The sequence below is a fragment of the Octopus bimaculoides genome, chromosome 13 (assembly GCF_001194135.2).
Source record: "Octopus bimaculoides isolate UCB-OBI-ISO-001 chromosome 13, ASM119413v2, whole genome shotgun sequence".
NCBI lineage: Eukaryota > Metazoa > Mollusca > Cephalopoda > Octopoda > Octopodidae > Octopus > Octopus bimaculoides.
The window spans coordinates 32,624,167-32,642,733 of NC_068993.1; the positions used below are offsets into that span (position 1 = coordinate 32,624,167).

At 36.4% G+C, this 18,567-nt stretch overlaps 1 protein-coding gene across 3 annotated transcripts in view; it reads right to left on the minus strand.

Moving 5' to 3' along the window:
* Window positions 1–1,437: 1,437 nt before the first annotated feature.
* LOC106877877 (transcription initiation factor TFIID subunit 1) overlaps window positions 1,438–18,567 on the minus strand; it is a 93,401-nt gene continuing 76,271 nt past the window's right edge. For 2 of the 3 annotated variants that reach the window (XM_014926917.2, XM_014926918.2), the window contains 4 exons: window positions 16,455–16,612; window positions 15,039–15,131; window positions 9,842–9,992; window positions 1,438–6,388 (listed from right to left, as the gene is read on the minus strand). In XM_014926917.2, coding sequence (XP_014782403.1) covers window positions 5,970–6,388; window positions 9,842–9,992; window positions 15,039–15,131; window positions 16,455–16,612 — 821 coding nt within the window. In that variant the 3' untranslated portion in view covers window positions 1,438–5,969. The remainder of the gene's footprint in view (window positions 6,389–9,841; window positions 9,993–15,038; window positions 15,132–16,454; window positions 16,613–18,567) is intronic. The other variant, XM_014926919.2, reaches the window with a different exon arrangement.

Here is an 18,567-nt window from a genome sequence, read left to right on the forward strand (position 1 = left end):
GCTCAGGTCATATAAAAATAGATTTAATATTTACCCATCATAGAAACAGCTGTAAGTGAAGATGATTAATTTGCTGTTGATAATAATTATTAACTTCCCAATCTCCATTTCTTTTTTTCTTCTTTTATATGAATATAAACTATGTTTATATATATATATATATATATATATATATACCTATTATCCTAAGGAAATGAATTCCTCCAAAATACTAGGTATTGAACCAGCATTTCCTTGGATGAAACCATCCCTTCATTGGATTAACACAACCTCTAATCGGATTATATATATGTATAGCAGTATCAGTGCCATGCAATGTTTAGGCATAAGCAATCTTTAAGTTAGTTAAAATATATTTGTGATATATTTCAACTTCTAAAAGCAAATTCACTGCAGTTATCGTGGAAAAAAATTCTCTCATATGGTAAAAAGTGTAAAAACATCATATCTGCCCAGTGTTGCCTTTTATTGGCTTCCCAAAAGCTGCATTTCTAGCTCTTTAGCTGTTATCAATGGGAAATACCAAAATACATATACTTAGGGTTTGGCAAAAGAGACCAATAGAATAAGTACCAGGAGTAAAAAAAAAATATATATATATTGGGGTCAGATGATGCCCCTGCATGGCCACAGTCCAATGACTAAAACAAGTATAAGATTAAAAAAAAAATGTATTCCACTTAGAGAGATAAAAGACAAAGTCAAACTCAGTAGAGAAAGAGTCCAAGTCCTTTTCAAGAGTGGACTTCAAAGAGGGACCAAAGCTAAATCCTGTTGGCCGTTCTATCAGACTTACAGCAAAATAAGGATTTCTAACATTTAACAACTAGAAATTTGTTATAGAACATGTATTATTGAACAAACAGAGTCAACTCTCACCCATCATAGAAACCTGTTATTTGTTTTATAGGTCCCTTGAGGGGATGAAGGGTGCAAAGATGATCAGAGTGAGATTTGAACAAGGAATTAAGAGACAGGAAAAAAATGGAAGTGATATATTGATTTCAAATTTTGGTACAAGGCCAGCAATTATGGAGAAGTGGCTAAGTTGATTCCATCAACTCCACTACTCAACTAGTACTTATTTTATTGACTCTGAAAGGGGAAGACAGACAAAATGCTTAGCAGCATTTTGTCTGGTGTGCTAACAATTCTGGCAGTTTGCCACCTTAAATGGAAGTAAAATATTGCTCAGCATTTACGCTGATTGCTTATCATTACATGCAGCACAGAAAAGCTGTAGAAGTGGCTAGGCCTGCTAGAAATAGCAACTGAATTTCCCTCAACTCACACCTTGCTGTCTTGCCGAAGAGACATTGATAATGTAGTCCTATATGCAAGATGTCTGGGGGGAAATCTGGACCCCCTTTGACCAGAGATCTGACCTGAGAGTTAACAACATCACATTATAAAAATAAAAGAAACAACAAAAGAATATATTTATTATTGTCATTTTTTATTTTGTTTTATATCATTTGAAACGTAGATAAAATATCCAACATGAAGTGAAGGCTGGCCCTTAATTACAATGTAATATCAAACTGACCACAAAAATGTCATCTATGTACAAGTCTTTACATTGTCTTTGTACTATAATGGTGTGATTTGAGATAAACTACTGTATTTACATCTACTGAATGATTCTTTTAAAACAATGATCTCTAATTTAGGACACAAAGCCACAAATATATTTCTTTTTAACAAGAGGTGTAATTAATTTAATCAACCTCAACCCCACCCTACATATACTTTGTAACTTTATAAAGGGGGAGGGAATAATGGCAGGCAAAATCAACTTCGGCAGGATTTGAAGTACACAGAGGGATATAATAACCATAAGGTATTTAGTATGATCTCAGTAGGATTTGAACTCAGAATGGCAAGAACCATAACTAAATACCCCCAGGCATTTTATGAAATACTCCAATCATTCTGTCAATTCAATCTGCTGCCCTTGTAATAGTAATTGTTTTTAATTTGGGTACAAGGCCTGAAATTTGGAGGGGAGGGGTTTGTTAATTACATTGACCCCAGTATTTGACTAGTACTTTGTTTTATTGAAGGATGAAAGGCAAAGTTGACCTTGGCAGGATTTGAGCTCAGAACAACTACCACTCCAATGATTTTGCCAATCCACCACCTTTGTGATGATAATAATAATCCTTTCTACTACAGGCACAAGGCCTGATATTTGGGGGGAGGGGGGCTAATTGATTACATCAATCTCAGTACACAACTGATACTTGTTTCATCAACCCCAGAGATGAAAAGCAAGGTTGACCTTGACAAGATTTGAACTAAGTACGTAAAATGTCAACAAAAACTGCAAGGCAATTTTCAATGCTCTAATTATGCTGTCCTAATGATGATGATGATGATGATGTGGTGGTGGTGGTATTTTTACATTGGCACAAGATCACGTCACATAGGGGCTTAGTCACCCAAATTGGCTCCTAGCATGTTACTGGTATTCATTTTTTCTTACCAAATTCCTCTTCTTGAGGAATGTATTGGGGAGGCAAAAATCCACCTTCATTTCATTTCCATCATTTTCAATTACGCAAAACAGAACAAACAAGGAGGGGGGAATCTGACATGAAATAATGTTTTGGAAGTAATTATTGCAAACGACCCTACATGGAAATAGTTTAAAATGCAAAGAACATTCTTTATTTGGATAGTAGCTGGGGGTGAAATCTGACACTACTCCATCTTCTGATCCCACAAAGTTTTTATATTAACTCTGTATTGAAGAACATGCAAATGACTTCAGTACAAATTTTTGGATTATTTTATATTTCCCTAATAACCCATAAACTTTGTGTAAAATTAACAATATAGGTGTTTATTATAGTATTTAGCTGATGGATGATACAGGTGCATATATCAAGGTAATGATACAGGTGTATATGTGTGAAATTTATTCATAAATTATGTATAACCATATTTCAAATTTAGCTCACCTCACTGTGAATGAGTTCTTGAACTAAGAAAGAGAGAGAGAGAAATAGTGGCTAGTATTGTATTGTTGACATCTAGCAAAACCACATAACTCCCAATCTCTCTTCTTTTATTATTTAACCCTCCCCCCCCCCCCCCACACACACACACTTCAGTGAAAACACTAACTCATCAATAATAACTAGAGAAGCTATGAAAAATGCTTCTAGCAGAAGCCATTCATTCACTATGCAACCATGATCATCACAACTGTCTTCTCTTGAAATAGTTAACTCCTTGGCCCTCATTGTTAGGACAACTATTTATTTGTAGTAGCTGTTATATGGTGCTTGTGGATTGTGCGCAGGTCAAATATCTTTGATACCAGTAATTATAGGACTGCAAAAACAATTATATATGGTTGTAATCATGACATAGTACTGTTATCAACAGTAGCCAGTGATTGTCTGACAAGGTTTATAGTTAAAATGTGTGTGTGTGTCTATTGATTCCCAGGCAACATTTAGGTTTTTAACGTTATTAACACTACCAAAGCAGCTGATGATAGGAATATAGGTGTTATTTGCTTATTGTCTGTGAATCTTTTATATTTTGGAGTCTTGTTATTTGGAGTTATCCTCCATTCTCAAAAGGTTGAACTTGTTAAACAGTTTATGGTGGTTTTGATGTTTGTATTATTACATATATTGATATTGTATGATTGTTTTCATTGATAATTAAAGATTTCTAGTTTTTGGAGGCTCTGTAGCATACACACACACACATGCACACAACAGGTTTCTGCACAGTTTTTATTTTCTAAATCCCACTAATAAGGTATCAGACAACACAAGGCTACAGTAAAAACTCTTGTCCAAAGTAGTATGCAATAGGATTGACCCTGAAACCACATTATAGCAAAGCAAGCTTCTTAAACATCCAACCATGGTTGCAAGGTTGGGCTGGTGGTTTGAAATAACAATCGTATGATTTGTTATTAATTTCTCCAGCACTCTATTAAATCTAGCCTCCATCGCTCTTCTTAGAAACAATAACAAAAATTTCTAATGTAGAAACAATGTCCTAGAACTTAGTTGCCATTTTATTTTTAACAACCTGCAGGAGAATGAAAAGCAAAGTAACCTAGGTGACAGAACCTAAAGTGACATAAGCACTGCAAAAAATTTTGTCCATCATACTAATAATAATAATAATAATAATAATCCTTTCTACTATAGGCACAAGGCCTGAAATTTCAAGGGAGGGGATAAGTCAATTACACCAACTCCAGTGCAATAATAATAATAATAATAATAATTGTTTCTACTATAGGTAAAATGCTTGAAACTTGGAGAAAGAGGTGTTACCTTATATTAACATTTCAGATTAGCCACTAAATATTGTCTAATAAATAATTAAATTTAAAGCATCTCTCATAAAAAAAATTTCTTCTATGCAATTCAGGAACAATAAATCCCCAACAAGTTTCCTCAGTACAAAACAATAAAAATCATCAACTGATAATCACTGTAAACCCCAAACTGAAAACGTTAATCACTTCATTGTTAAATGTGAAAGTTCTCAAGATACCACCTTTTCATGAGACATGATGTGATGGCCAGAGAGATCTGCGATAAAATCAAAAGATAACAACAACAACCAGTAAGGACAAATGCTTTAGGTTGATGGATGGAAAGAACATTGCTGGTGCCTACAAATAAAAAAAACAAAAAAAAAACACAGCAACCGAATTAAAACATAACATACTTGATGTTTAAGACAGCAAAATATAAACCTGTTCTGTTGTGAGAGTTAGCTGTTCAATGAGGTAACAAAAAATAGTACAATTTAAAGGTTGATTGATTGTAGACAGAATGATGAAAAGAACAGGACAAACTGCTTTCCTGTTACATTTTTTTTTTTTATATGACCTTATTTCCAAATGAGGGGCCAGTCAAAATAAAGACTGAAATTTCAATCAGGAAGTGAAACATACACACGTTCTACAAATACATACATATACAGAATAGAAGTACACATCATCGTTTTAACATCCACTTTTCCATATTTACATGGGCCAGAGATTGAGGATGGATGTCCTTTGTGTTGCCCATGGTCAGATATGTTTTTCATGGAAGACTGGACAGGAATGATATCACTTGTATGACAGTGACACTCATTTACAACTATCATCATGTAATGCCAAGACAAGGAGACACAAACATACCACACATATATATATATATATATGGCAGGCTTCTCTCAGTTTCCATCTACTAAATCTTCTCACGAGGCTCTGGGGCTATAATTGAAAACACTTGTCCAAGGTGTCATGCAGTGGAACTAAACCTGAAATCACAAGGTTGATTAGTGCACTTTTCAAGCACACAGCCAAGCCTGCACTAAGTACAAAACAATCCAGAGAGAGAAATGCTCAATATAATAGAGCAGAGTAGTAAAATTTGCTGGAAATTATATATATACATACATAATATATATTTTTATATATTTGCACGTAAGGTTATATATAAACACAGACACCACACATCAATTCATACACTCAAATTCATACAGTATATATATAACAAATATTCAATATATACACATCTAAAAATATCCAGTAGCACAACTCATATATATAATGTAAATCATACACACATACATGCATGCACTAATAAATAGCCTTATACACCCACAAATAAACACACACACAACCTTAAAATTAAAAGATATAACTTTAAGATGGAGTGAAAAAAGAAAAGAAAGTGACATTTACAGGCGTGTTTCCATGGCAATAAATTTCAGATGGAATTATTTGTCATTCTTCACAATATTGACACCCACCCCCATCACAATTCCTTTTATATTCTCATTTACATTGAGATGAAGTTCTTTCTTCTCTCTTCACAAAATCATACCACAAAACTTTTTACATATTCTTAAACCTTTTCTGGAAATTTTATACACAGGCTTTCATTATTATTATAATTATTGGTGTCATTTTCTTATTCAAACATTTTGGTTTCGGTTCAGTGAAGGAACTGATCAATATCGAATCCTTCGTTAGATTGATTGTCATCATTACTGATTGGCACAAAATCATTGTCTTCACTTTCTGACTCTGAAACCTGCAAGTCTTTGTTGATGTCTGTTTCAACAGAGTCTGGTTGTTGCTCCTCCTCTTCCTCCTCATCCTGTTGTTGTTGCTGTTGTTGGTTGTCATCAGTCATTTGCTGAGCCAGTGAACTGCTTAGGAAGAACGCTGCTGGATCAAAGCTTTGCTCTTCGTCATCACCTATACCAGCCATATTGTACATGTTGGGTTCGTTCTCACTTGAGTAGAACTGGTTTGCATTGTCACCACTATACTGCTGGTCATAGACACTGTCTTCGATGTATTGCGATATTCCAGAAGGTAACTCTTCATTTCCACTGCCATCCATGCCATCTACAAAAGAACAGAACATGATCAGCTGACATATCACATAAAACAGAGTTGCATATCAAAGCTTTCATATTTTTATTTCCATCCTCTTGTTTTCTTACCACATTATTTATCTCAGATACTACACTCACATACATTTTCTAGATTTGAGAAGACTTCATAAAGCAGAATTCCTGGAGAAAGCTTTCCACACTTGCAGCCCAGTTTATATCCAACTTCATACCACACACACACTCGACTATTTTTCTCCATCTGACCAGTCTTATCACCACACACAACATATCAAGTACAATAACAGCTCTGCTCCCCCTAAACAAGTGATTCTCAACTGTTTTTTTTTACCTATGGACCCCTTCAATAGCAATTTTATTCTGGTGGACCCCCATAGCCATTCAATGTTTAAAAACTAGTTTTATAGATATTTCTTTCAAAATTCCTATTTGGCTTTCCATACATGTCAGAGAAAGAAACCTAGCTGTTTCTTGCAAATAAATACATCCAAAGTAACATTTTGTCATGGTCCGTTAATATGCTACAGTGGATCCCTAATTTACAATTTTGCTTGCATGGATCCCTAAAAATCTTATATGAACTCCCAAAAATCTTATATGGGCCCTGGTTGACAACAACTGTTCTAAACCAACAAACTTCTATCCTTCTATCCCCTTCTAACACTGCATCCTAAAACTAACCCCTAGCTTCAAATTCTTCTCTACAGAAATATATTTTGATCTTTGGAAACCTACTACGGTGCCCTCAGTCCTCTCTAATCCCACCAACTATTGACCAATCACTCTCACTTCCAACTTCTCAGAATTAATGGAAACAGTAATTAATCACCTTTACCAACATTTTCACTCCCCCTCCCCTACTTAGCAATTACTAATATGGCTTCTGTGAAGACAACTCTAACAGGACCCTGCTCCCCTATGTCATTTATTAGTAATCAAAAGTCTATAGCTGTGTGGTAAGAAGTTCACTTCCTAACCACATGGTTCCAGGTTCAGTTCCCCTGCAATGGTACCTCGGGCAAGAGTCTTCTACTCTAGTCCTAGGCCAATCAAAACCTTGAGTGGATTTGGTAGACAGAAACTCAAAGAAGCCCATCCTCTGTGTGTGTGTGTGTGTGTGTGTGTGTGTGTGTGTGTGTTTACATCCCCATAACTTAATGGTTCAACAAAAGGAGACCAATATTATGAGTACCAGGCTTAAAAATAACTACTGGGGTTGATTTGTTTGACTATACCCTTCAAGGTGGTGCCACAGAATGGCTGCAACCCAATGACTGAAACAAATAAAAGAATCTCTTCACATTGGCTCTGTAACTGCTGCTTCAACAGTCTCTGCTCTTTAAAACCAGCTGGTAGCATAACAGCATCCTCACCCATTACATCTGCCCTCTTCTCACCATATTTATATTCAGACATACACACATATATGTATGTATACCATACCATGGATAGCCCTTACATACATATACTGTATACCATACCACATGTATCCCAGTTTCAGAATAGGTATACCACACTCCTGTATGGCATAAGAGGTGGCTAAAACAGTTAGTAACATGGAGGGCATCCAGCCATAAAACATTTCAGCACAGAGAAGTAGCCATACAATTCATACAAATGACGATGATCATATATATACATACATGTGTGTGTGTGTATATATATATATTCTGGATCACACAAGAATCTAATGAAAGCTGATAGAAGTAAGGGCCATCAATCATTTACCATGAATTGAGACTGCACATGCATATTGCACACTTATTTTCATGTTATCCCTGGCAAGAATTTAAAACTTATGATTATAAATATATATATATTTGCACACATGCACATATTTATTAACCTTGTAGAGCAGAAGGAAACCTCTCCATTACTGTGCAATGATGAAATATAAAGACACAATATAATCAAGTTGTTGGTGTGAGAGAGGGCATTCAGCCATAGGAACCTAGCCGAAAATGAAATACATAAGTGAGAGATGTGGTCCTCTGATCCATCTAGGTGGGAAGTAACATTAAATAAGAACTAACCTAGACTGTAAAGACCCTTCCAACCCATGCCAGCATGGAAAGTGAACATAATGTATACTCACACATACACAGGGCTGAATTAAAACCCATAGAGGTCCTACACACTTATAATATTTCGGTGCCCCCACATATATGTAATTCAAAATATAAACAATAATAAACCATAAAACAAATTTTTATTTTTCAAAATGAAACAAAAAAAGGTGGAAAATAATATTTATTTTTGTATACTTTCACTTTATTTATATTTGAAAAGTTTTCTCCTCCCTCTTTTTAATTGTAAAGTTTTTGATCAAATCCTCAAAATTAATCTTATGTAACACATCTGCTTCTATACTTACTTAGTAGAGATAAAGAAAAAACTTTATGGTTAATCCAGCACTGTATATACACATAAGCACATTCATATATATACAGGGTGCAGTGGGTAAATTGGCACCATTTTATGTTTTTAATTTCGTGCATGCACATTGTTTGTTTTTGACTTTGTTAACTCCACAGTATAGTAGGATCACAGTTGGGTACCATCTGTGATAAAAACAGCATCATGACGCAATTCACTCTGCCAGAAATTTGGAAACGACATGCTGTACTGCTTGGAATTCACACCAGAAGCTCCAATATGAACATTTCGGAGTGTTTGGGTGTCCATCTGAGAACATGTACCGAGAGTGAGAAAAATCAAACATCATGGTGTTTGGAGTGATCACTACTGATGCCAGCTTTATGCCTCCATTCATCTTCCCACATGGCCTCAGGCTCAATACGGAGACCTACATCATGGCCCCAGAGGAGGTAGTGCTACCCTGGGTCAAGAGGGTGGCTGCTGGAAGACCCTGTGTCTGGCAATAGGACTCTGCACCTGCCACACAAGCAGGAGAACCCAGTCATGGCTGTCAGACAATTTTTGCGACCATCTCACCCCTAACATCTGACCATCTAACTCCCCAGACTGCAACCCCCTTGATTATTAAGTGAGGGGTGCAGTTGAGCGAGAGACCAACAAAACTCTTTGTAACACCAAAGATAGAGTGAAGGCAAGGATTATGGCAGCATTCACCAACTTAAACAAGGAGACCGTCCAGAAGAGTTGCAGGAGATTCCAAAGTCATCTGGAGGCCATGGTTGAAGCCAATGGTGATTTTATTGAATAAATTTACTCTTTAGTAAGTCAAGATATTTTTATGTAATTTTGGTAAATATATCTGTGAAAATGAGATGTCAGTGTTATTTTCATTTTTGTGGAATTTAGATGACAGTTTATTCACCGCACCTTGTATATATATATATATATATATATATATATATATATATACACATACATGCATGCATATACAATGTGTACACTACACACACACAATAATAAAAAGAAGAGGCAGATAAATAAAGTAAGGTAACAAAGAACAACTCACAGTTTTTCTCTCGTCTATTATTATCTTCATCATTATCATCTTCATCATCATAATCATCGTTTTCGTTATCCGAGTTCTCAGGAGTAATTTGTAGATCTTGGGCCAAGTCATTGTTGTTATCTGACGACGAGAAATGTTCTCCATGGATATCCTGCAAGAAGCAACGATAACAATAACAACAACAACAGTAATAATCTGGGACATTACAAAGGTAAGTTGTGAAAACCGAGGGAACTTTCATATCAAGTAAAATAATAATAATGGTTTTGAATTGTGACACAGAGCTTGAACTTTGGGGGTTGAGGGTTAGTTGATTATATTGACCCTAGTATTTGACTGGTACTTACTTTTATCAACACTGAAATGATGAAACATAAAGTTGACCTCAGTGAGACTTAAAATAGGAACATAAAGTTGCAGGTACAGCTGAATGGTTTAGAAGTTCACTTCATAATCATGTGGCCCCACCAGACCAATAAATACATTGTGAGTGAATTTGGTTAACAAAAACTGAACGCAATCTCATTGTGTATGCGTGTGTGTGTATGGTATTTACATCTCTTGTACTCTTTTACTTGTTTCATATATTTGACTGCAGCCATGCTGGAGCACCGCCTTAAAGGGTGTTAGTCGAAGAAATCAACACAGGACTTATTCTTTGTAAGCCTAGTACTTATTTTATCAGTCTTTTTTGCTTAACTGCTAAGTTAGGGGAACATCAGCATCGATTGTCAGGCGATGGTGGGAGGGACAAACACAGACACAAATATATACATATATATATAAATAGGATGGGCTTCTTCCAGTTTCCGTCTACCAAGGCTTTGGTCGGCCCAAGGCTACAGTAGAAGGTGCTCAAGGTGCCACACGGTGGGAGTGAACCTGGAACAATGTGGTTGAGAAGCCACGACTACACCTGTGAGATGCTTACAGCACCTAGGTTTCCCAAGTACTCACTAGGCTCAACGTGGCTTAACTTTAGTGATCAAATGAGAACCGGTGCATTCAATGTGATATGGTCATAAGCATATATATATATATATATATATATATATATATATATGTGTGTGTGTGTGTGTGTGTGTGTGTACACACGCGCACACACAGGCCATAACAAAGGTGTTTAAGACCAGTTGCCTGTGAGAACTCTTCTAAGTGGATGACCTTGTTCTTGTAACTGAATCTGTGGTAGAAGTAGAATTAGGAAAGAAATTCCACATGTCAAAGCAAAACTTTGAATCAATGGCCTTGAAGTTGACTTAGTAAAGACCAAAGTTTTAGTAAGCAGGAAAACAGACACTTCAAGGAAAATGGCCTTGCTCAACATGGAGGAAAGGTGTAGGTAGAAATTTGATATGGTGTACCCAATGCAAGCTATGGAGGCAGAAGAGGTGCAGTGAAATCAGTGGAAGATCAACAGAAATAGTAAGTTTTGTTAGTGGCAGAGATGGAGGAGCAATTAACACTAAGAACACAGAGAAGATAGATTTTCTTGAATGCCTAAGAGTAAAAATCCTTAGAGATTGTTACACAGTTTCTGTTACCTACCTAATTAGCAGTGGGTGAGGACACTGTGAAAATAAAGTTACTAGAATATAAACTAATAGGAAACTGTTCAGAGTTATTACCTTTGTTAGTAACAAAAGCTCTCTCTCTCTCTCTTAGATTGAAAGGCTGATTGTATGATGTATGAACAGCAATGCTATATGGTAGTGAAACAAAGACCCTGAATGCAGAGATCATGTGAAGACTAGAAAGAAATAAAGCTAGCATACTCGGTTGGATGTGCAATGTCAGTGTGAATGATAAAATGCAAATATGCTAAGGGGAAAAATTGGACATAAGAGGCATCCATTATAATGTGCAAGAGAGAAGACTATGCTGCTCTGGTCATGTGATGTGTATGGATGAGGATCTGTATAATGTGCTGATCACTAATGTGGATGGAACTTGTAGATGAAAGAAACCCAGGAAGACATGGGATGAGGTACTGAAGACTGATCTCAGGTTGTTGAACTTCATGGAGGAGTTGACAAAGGACCAAAATAAATGATGATTCACTGTGCTCAAGAAGACCCATCCATCTTAGAACAAATGAGGCACTAAAAATATATTGTTTATGTTTATACTCAACCCTCCACACACACACACACTGTACTTATCAAGTCTTTCTAACAACTCATCTTTGTAACATCTATTCTTCCTTCACTTCTCAACTATGGCAGTATTTCCTCAGCTGCTGTGGCTGTATGAGAGCAAAGCAGCACTTATTCATCCTACCACCCCTTCTGAGCTACCAGCAATTCCTCTCCTTGGAACACTTCCCTTGCCATTCATCATGCACTCCCATCATGATCCCTTGCTATTATATTTACACTTTCCTCTGAACACCCTCTCATGCCTGCCAACAATGCCCTCCCACCCTTATTGTAACGCACTATATCCATTCTGAGTACCTCTGATCTCAGTTACTGTGCCTCTTTTCTCTCCACCACACTTCATCTCATTTCCCTCTTTCTCATTCAGCCAGTTTTATTATACTGTTATTTTGTAGCCCATCTTTATGTATTACTTCATATCACCTCTTTCACCTTGACTCACTCCTTATTTTCTTTACATTCCTCCAAACTGACATTTACCACTGTTTATGCCTCCACCCTAGTTCATCATTCACTACATTCATTTCTATCTTCATCTCTACAGTCTGTCCCACTCCCTTCACATTCTCACGACCCTACCCATGCAACCATCCTCGATTCTCTGTCCCTACTCTCCTTTTATCCGTCTTCTTGTACCTTGAAGATATGCGCTGATGCCTCATTTCCCTCCTTTCACCTTTTCCTGCTGGGGTAGCCATGTATCTCTTCTATAACAAGACATTTGTTCCTTCCCCACTGTTATGCTTTAGCTTCTCAGTACCTGGTACAAAACCACCTCCCTCAATTCTGCACCCATACTCCATCAAGGGGTCTCCTCTCAAGAGTGATTTGGTGACTTCACTAGCGCTGGTGGCACAAAAGGAGCATACAGTAACATTCCACAAAGTGGTTGATGCTGGAAAGAGCATCCAACTGTGGAAACCTTGCCAATGCAGTCCTCTGGCTAGTCAGATCCTGTTAAACTGTCCAACCCATTCCAGCATGGGATATGGGCATTAAATGGTGACGATGATTGATTGATTGATTGTATATGTGTGTGTATATGCTTCTTACCACTCAGCAACTGGTTCTTGTTTACATTGACATAACTTATCAATTGAACATAAGAAACCAATAGAATAAGTACCAAACTTAAGTACTGGACTCAATTCAATCAACTAAAACTCTTCAAAGTCCAACGACTGAGGCAAGTGGAAGAGTAACTAAATACCACAGTCTAGGGCTCAAATGATTCCCCCATTTCTCTGCCCTTACAACAGTTTCTTTATTCGGCATGAGGCATGAAATTGGAGGGGTGAAGGGGTTAGTTGATACCATCAGTCCCAGTGCATAGTACTTTATCAACCCCAGAAGGATGAAAGGCAAAATCAATCTCAGTAGGATTGGAACACAAAATGTAAAGGAACATTATTAAAGACTGCATGACATTTTGACCAACACTCTAACCATTCTTCCCTTAATAATGCTCTTCATATGAAGCTGTATCTGTCTTTAAAAATGGCAATGTCAAAAAATATCATAGAACTTTAGCAGACAGACAACCAGATAACACTTAATAAACCTGACATCAGTTTCCATTACAATATCATCTTAATTATTGAGATAGCAATACCAAATGACTATGATGTTGAGTAGTTCATTCATTTGTTTCACTTTTGTTTTTCCATGTTAGCATGAGTTAGATGAATATATTATTATGGCATTGTTTTACAGCTAGATGCTCTTCAAGTAGCTAACCCTTACCTGTTTTCCAAGTAAGGGATCTTTTAGTTCACACAAAGCCTATGGACAATTTGTTGACAGAAATGGCAACAATGTCACTGCTTGTAGCTGACAATTTTGGAGAAGCACAAATGTAAACACACACATACACACAAGATGTGATAACTCACATTTAGAAACATTAGTGATGAATTTGGGATCATAACTGCTCTAAATGAACTAAGAGGATCTCATACAAAATCTAAGAAAATTTTGATAAAAAAAGTAAAATTAGAACACTTTTCAGTTATATCTGCTTTAAACATATTATATCTTATTAAAAGCAAGATCACATTAGATAATGTACTCATCATTCTACATGTTCCACCAAAGAAACAGTTTGGTAATTACTGGAATTCCTTTAGTATGTCTGTTTAACCAGAACTGATCTGAGTCAGTCACTAATGAAATCCCAACAAAGGACTGAAACTAGCCCAGATAATCAGTCTTTCACCTCCCTCATTATAATCTTTCTTTTCTATCACTCTTCTACTTCACTTCTCTCTCTCTCTCTCTCCTTTGAACCTTACTTCTCTCTCTCTCTCCTTTGAACCTTACTTCTCTCTCTCTTCTATCATCCCTCTACTTCATTTCTCTCTATATAACTCTCTTTCTCTCCTATCAACCTTGCACCCCATTTCTCTCTCCATTCTCTCTTATATTCACTCATTCACTCGTGTTGTCTTCAAGAAATTGCAACAATATAGAGAAGAGAAAAGTCTTTAGTCTTACCATAGACAAAACAACCTCTCTGATGTAGGTGCCACAATAAAATACACCTGATTTACTCGGGGAAATGTTTGGTGTTAGGAAGGGCATCCATTCATTCAAACCATGCCAAAAATGTAATGTACAAGTAAGGCATAGTCCCCACCCTATCTAGGAGGCTAGTAACTTTAAATAAGAGCTGACTTCAACTGTAATCAGCATTCAACCCATACCAGCATAGAAAGCAGATATAAAATGATGCTGCTGATGCTGTTAGTGATGATGATATACTTGATGTTCAAGTCAATGGGGATGACTCTACACAGCTAGTCAATATATTAGAAATAGCAGCCAAATATCACTCAATCATAAATCCATTGTCTTGAGAAAAGGAAGGACACATTAGATAGAGTGATCCTATATACTCCTTGGTAAAGACAGTATTGTCATGGCTGAAATGTTTTTTGCTTAATCTGTCAAGCCTGAGGCTCAATGGCAACATCAGGAAGATGAACTATTAAATAGGAGAGCTGAAGTGTTAGTAAACACTGAAGTCCTAATGAACAAACCTGGTGAGATATGTCAAACTCCCTGTCTTCCATCGCACTCTCATCACCTTCCACATCAACAAACTCTGAATCAGATTCATCAAACATCATGTCCTGAAATTAACAGAAAATAAAAATTTAGATGGTACACAGTAAAAACTAGAATATGGATGTGTGTGTGTGTGTGTGTGTGTGTGTGTGTGTGTGTGTGTGTGTGTGTGTGTGCATGTGTGTGTATTTTGTATGTATGTGTATGCGTGTATGTTTGTGTTTACACTTGTACTTCTCAAAAAAAATCACTAAACTACAAGTAGTGACATTGTTGTTAATTCCCCTATCAATGAACCATCCACTAGCTTTGTGCCTCTGAAGGCATGTACAATAAAAAATCTGTTCCTTGACAAACAGCTAAGGGTTAGCAACAAGAAGAGGGGTCCAGCTGTAAAACAATGTTCAAATAATATATCCACCTAACCCATGCTAGTACAGAAAAAGAGGTTAAAACAAACGAAAATGAAAGAATATATAATATATATTATTATAACATCCTGATTCCAAGTATATTGTGTCTCTGTATGTTGTCTAAAGTGAATAAAACAGTTGAGACAGTGAGGGCATCTGGCCATAAGCCCTACTCAAAAAATCCATTCAACCCAAGCCACTACAGAAAAGCACACATAAAAAGACATGTGTGAATGTGTGTGTGTGTGTATGCATGCGTGTGTGTGTGTGTGTGTGCAAGTGTGTGTGTGTGGAGAGAAAGAAATATGAATCCAGTATTAAAAAGGAATACATCTATATTTAAAGTATTTTTAAATAAGTACCTAGAGAGAAGAGGGGAAAATGAAGTTATGGTATTCATGCCTTTCTCATGGATAGGTATTAGTGAAATAAAAGATACAGCTATGACTGGAGATCAAATCCAGGTCACAGAGTCAGTTCAACAACAAGTTTATGACCATGTGTTCCAAGGAGAGTCAACTGGTTGGCTGCAGCCAAATTTGAACTTACAAACTTAAAGTCCCAAAGTAGATAAGCTGTTTTACAATCATTATCTAGCATAGTTCAAGTGGTTTTAATTTATTGTTGTCGCCATCTATTTAACCCCAGCTTAGTATAGATCCAGCAGACCTATGATCAAGGTATTTCAACCATGAGCAACCTACAGAGTGCATCTAGAACTACATTATCCAAAATGATCTGCCTTTTGCTAAAGCAAAGTTCATAGAGTATTAATTAATTGAGGGTGATTTGGTTGCTATATTGAGACTGTTGTTGTTGGTTCTAGTAGTTAGTAAAGTCTTGAACTCAACACCTTGTGATCACTTGTTTTCACGATATCCTACATTAATTTCACAGCCAATGGAATGGTTAAATTTAGAGTGACTACTTGTTACAGATGAAAGAGGAAGGACGGAAGGAAGGACATGTTCTTACTTCAGCATCAGCATCATTGTCATCTTTGAAGTCTGAAGGATGTCGTCTTCTATTTAACATATCTGATGTCGATGAGTTTGGTTCACCATCTGGCCAATCTCCACTTGCCAACACAGCCTCCCGCATGCTGTTACTGTCCATGCTCTCATTGTCAATGCCTGTAAACAACAAAAATAAAGAGTAACATGGAATACTACAGAGTTAATCCAAAATATTTATGGGGCATCAAATATCAAAGACTTTTGTCATAATAATAATAATAAACAATAATATTAATATGCCAATTTGTTTTTTGTATGTACCTGACGCGTGTGCAATGCTTAAGAGAAGGACATTGTTGAAAGAAATTTTGTTGCTTAAATAAAAATTTTTAACTAGATATCTTGTAATTTCTGGAAGAGATTTGAAACGACCACCTATGTGTTGTATTACTGCTTCTCAACACCCATGCCTTTCGCAAATTTCTCTTTCTATATTTTTTTTTGTTAAGTTAGAATTTCTCTTTTTTGGTCAGGATTTTTTTCAATTTCTGTTTTCTTGTATCAAACAATTGATGAAAGCATTTTTAAAAAATTAAATTTATAGAACCAAACAAAATCAAAAATATTAATTCTATTTTTTCCCTTTACTTTTTACTTTCCTACAATATAATTAATTACTATATCCCATATACTGTGTCCTTGCATATTAGGTGAGTATTTCGGAAGTATTTTCATCTTTTAAACAAAAGCTGTCAAATACATTCGAATATGTTTTTCAATTGAAACACTCTGAATCATTTTGGAAATTTATTGTTTTAATAAAATATGGAATATCGCATGGGGGACGCAGCACAAGAATGGTTGCACAAGGAACAGGGGGTGGAAATAAGGAATCAAAATCGTGCAAGGATGAGATAGAGAAGAAACGAAATAATCCAAGAGTAGATGGGGCATTTTCTACAGCATAGGAGGGAAAGAAATCAGCAAAGGATTGAATGAATGAGCCAGGACCAAAGAGAAGTGTACTTTCAAAATAAGAGAGATAGAGATCAACAGAATCGAGAACATATGAATCAAGAGCAAAGGTAGATGTGCTTAGAAAATATGAGAAACAGAGCTGGATCTCTCTCGGCATACCAACAAACCACAAAATCACACCAGCCAGCATCACCACCACCTCCAAGCCCGTCATGCATGCATGTCTCATCCTTGCACGATTTTGATTCCTTATTTCCACTTCCTGTTACTCACACAACCATTCTCGTGCTGCATCCCTCATGCAATATTCCATATTTTATTAAAATAATAAATTTCCAAAATGATTCAGCGTATTTCAATTGAAAAACATATATGAATGTATCAGTTTTTGTTTAAAAGGTGAAAATATTTCCGAAATACTCACCCAATATGCAAGGACACAGTATATAGTACATACATGCATGTATATATGTATGTATATATTTATGTGTGTGTGTTTGTGTCTGTATTTGTCCCCCCACCACCATTGCTTGACAATCGATGTTGGTGTGTTTGCATCCCTGCAACTTAGCTGTTCAGCAGAAAAGACCGATAGAATAAGCACCGGGCTTACAGGGAATAAGTCCAGGGGTCAATTTCTACGACTAACGGGTGGTGCTCCAGCATAGCCACCACCAAATGACTGAAACAAGTAAAAGAATAAAAGAATACGAGAAAAACGTTCGGTACCACTAAACCAAGAAGGTTCTCTGAATATGTACGATGTGTTTTAAGGCTAAATAATAATTCTGTTTACATTTGCATAACAGATATTTTGGTTGGATTATATAGTTATCAGTTTTACACTTCTTTCTATATTCTGTAACTGTCGCGATATACTTTTCTGCAACAGGCACAAGTTCTGAAATTTGGGAGTGGGGCAGTTAATTAGATCAACCCCAGTACGCAACTGGTACTTAATTTATCGCCCCCAAAAGGATGAAAAGCAAAGTCGACCTCAGCAGAATTTGAATTCAGAACGTAAAGACAGACAAAACACTGCTAAGCATTTTGCCCAAACATTTTTGGGGGATCGAGTAGCATGTGCTCATCACAGTCTGGTAGGGGCCTTTATTGTTGCGGTCATAGTACTGACGCTAAATACTTTTACATAT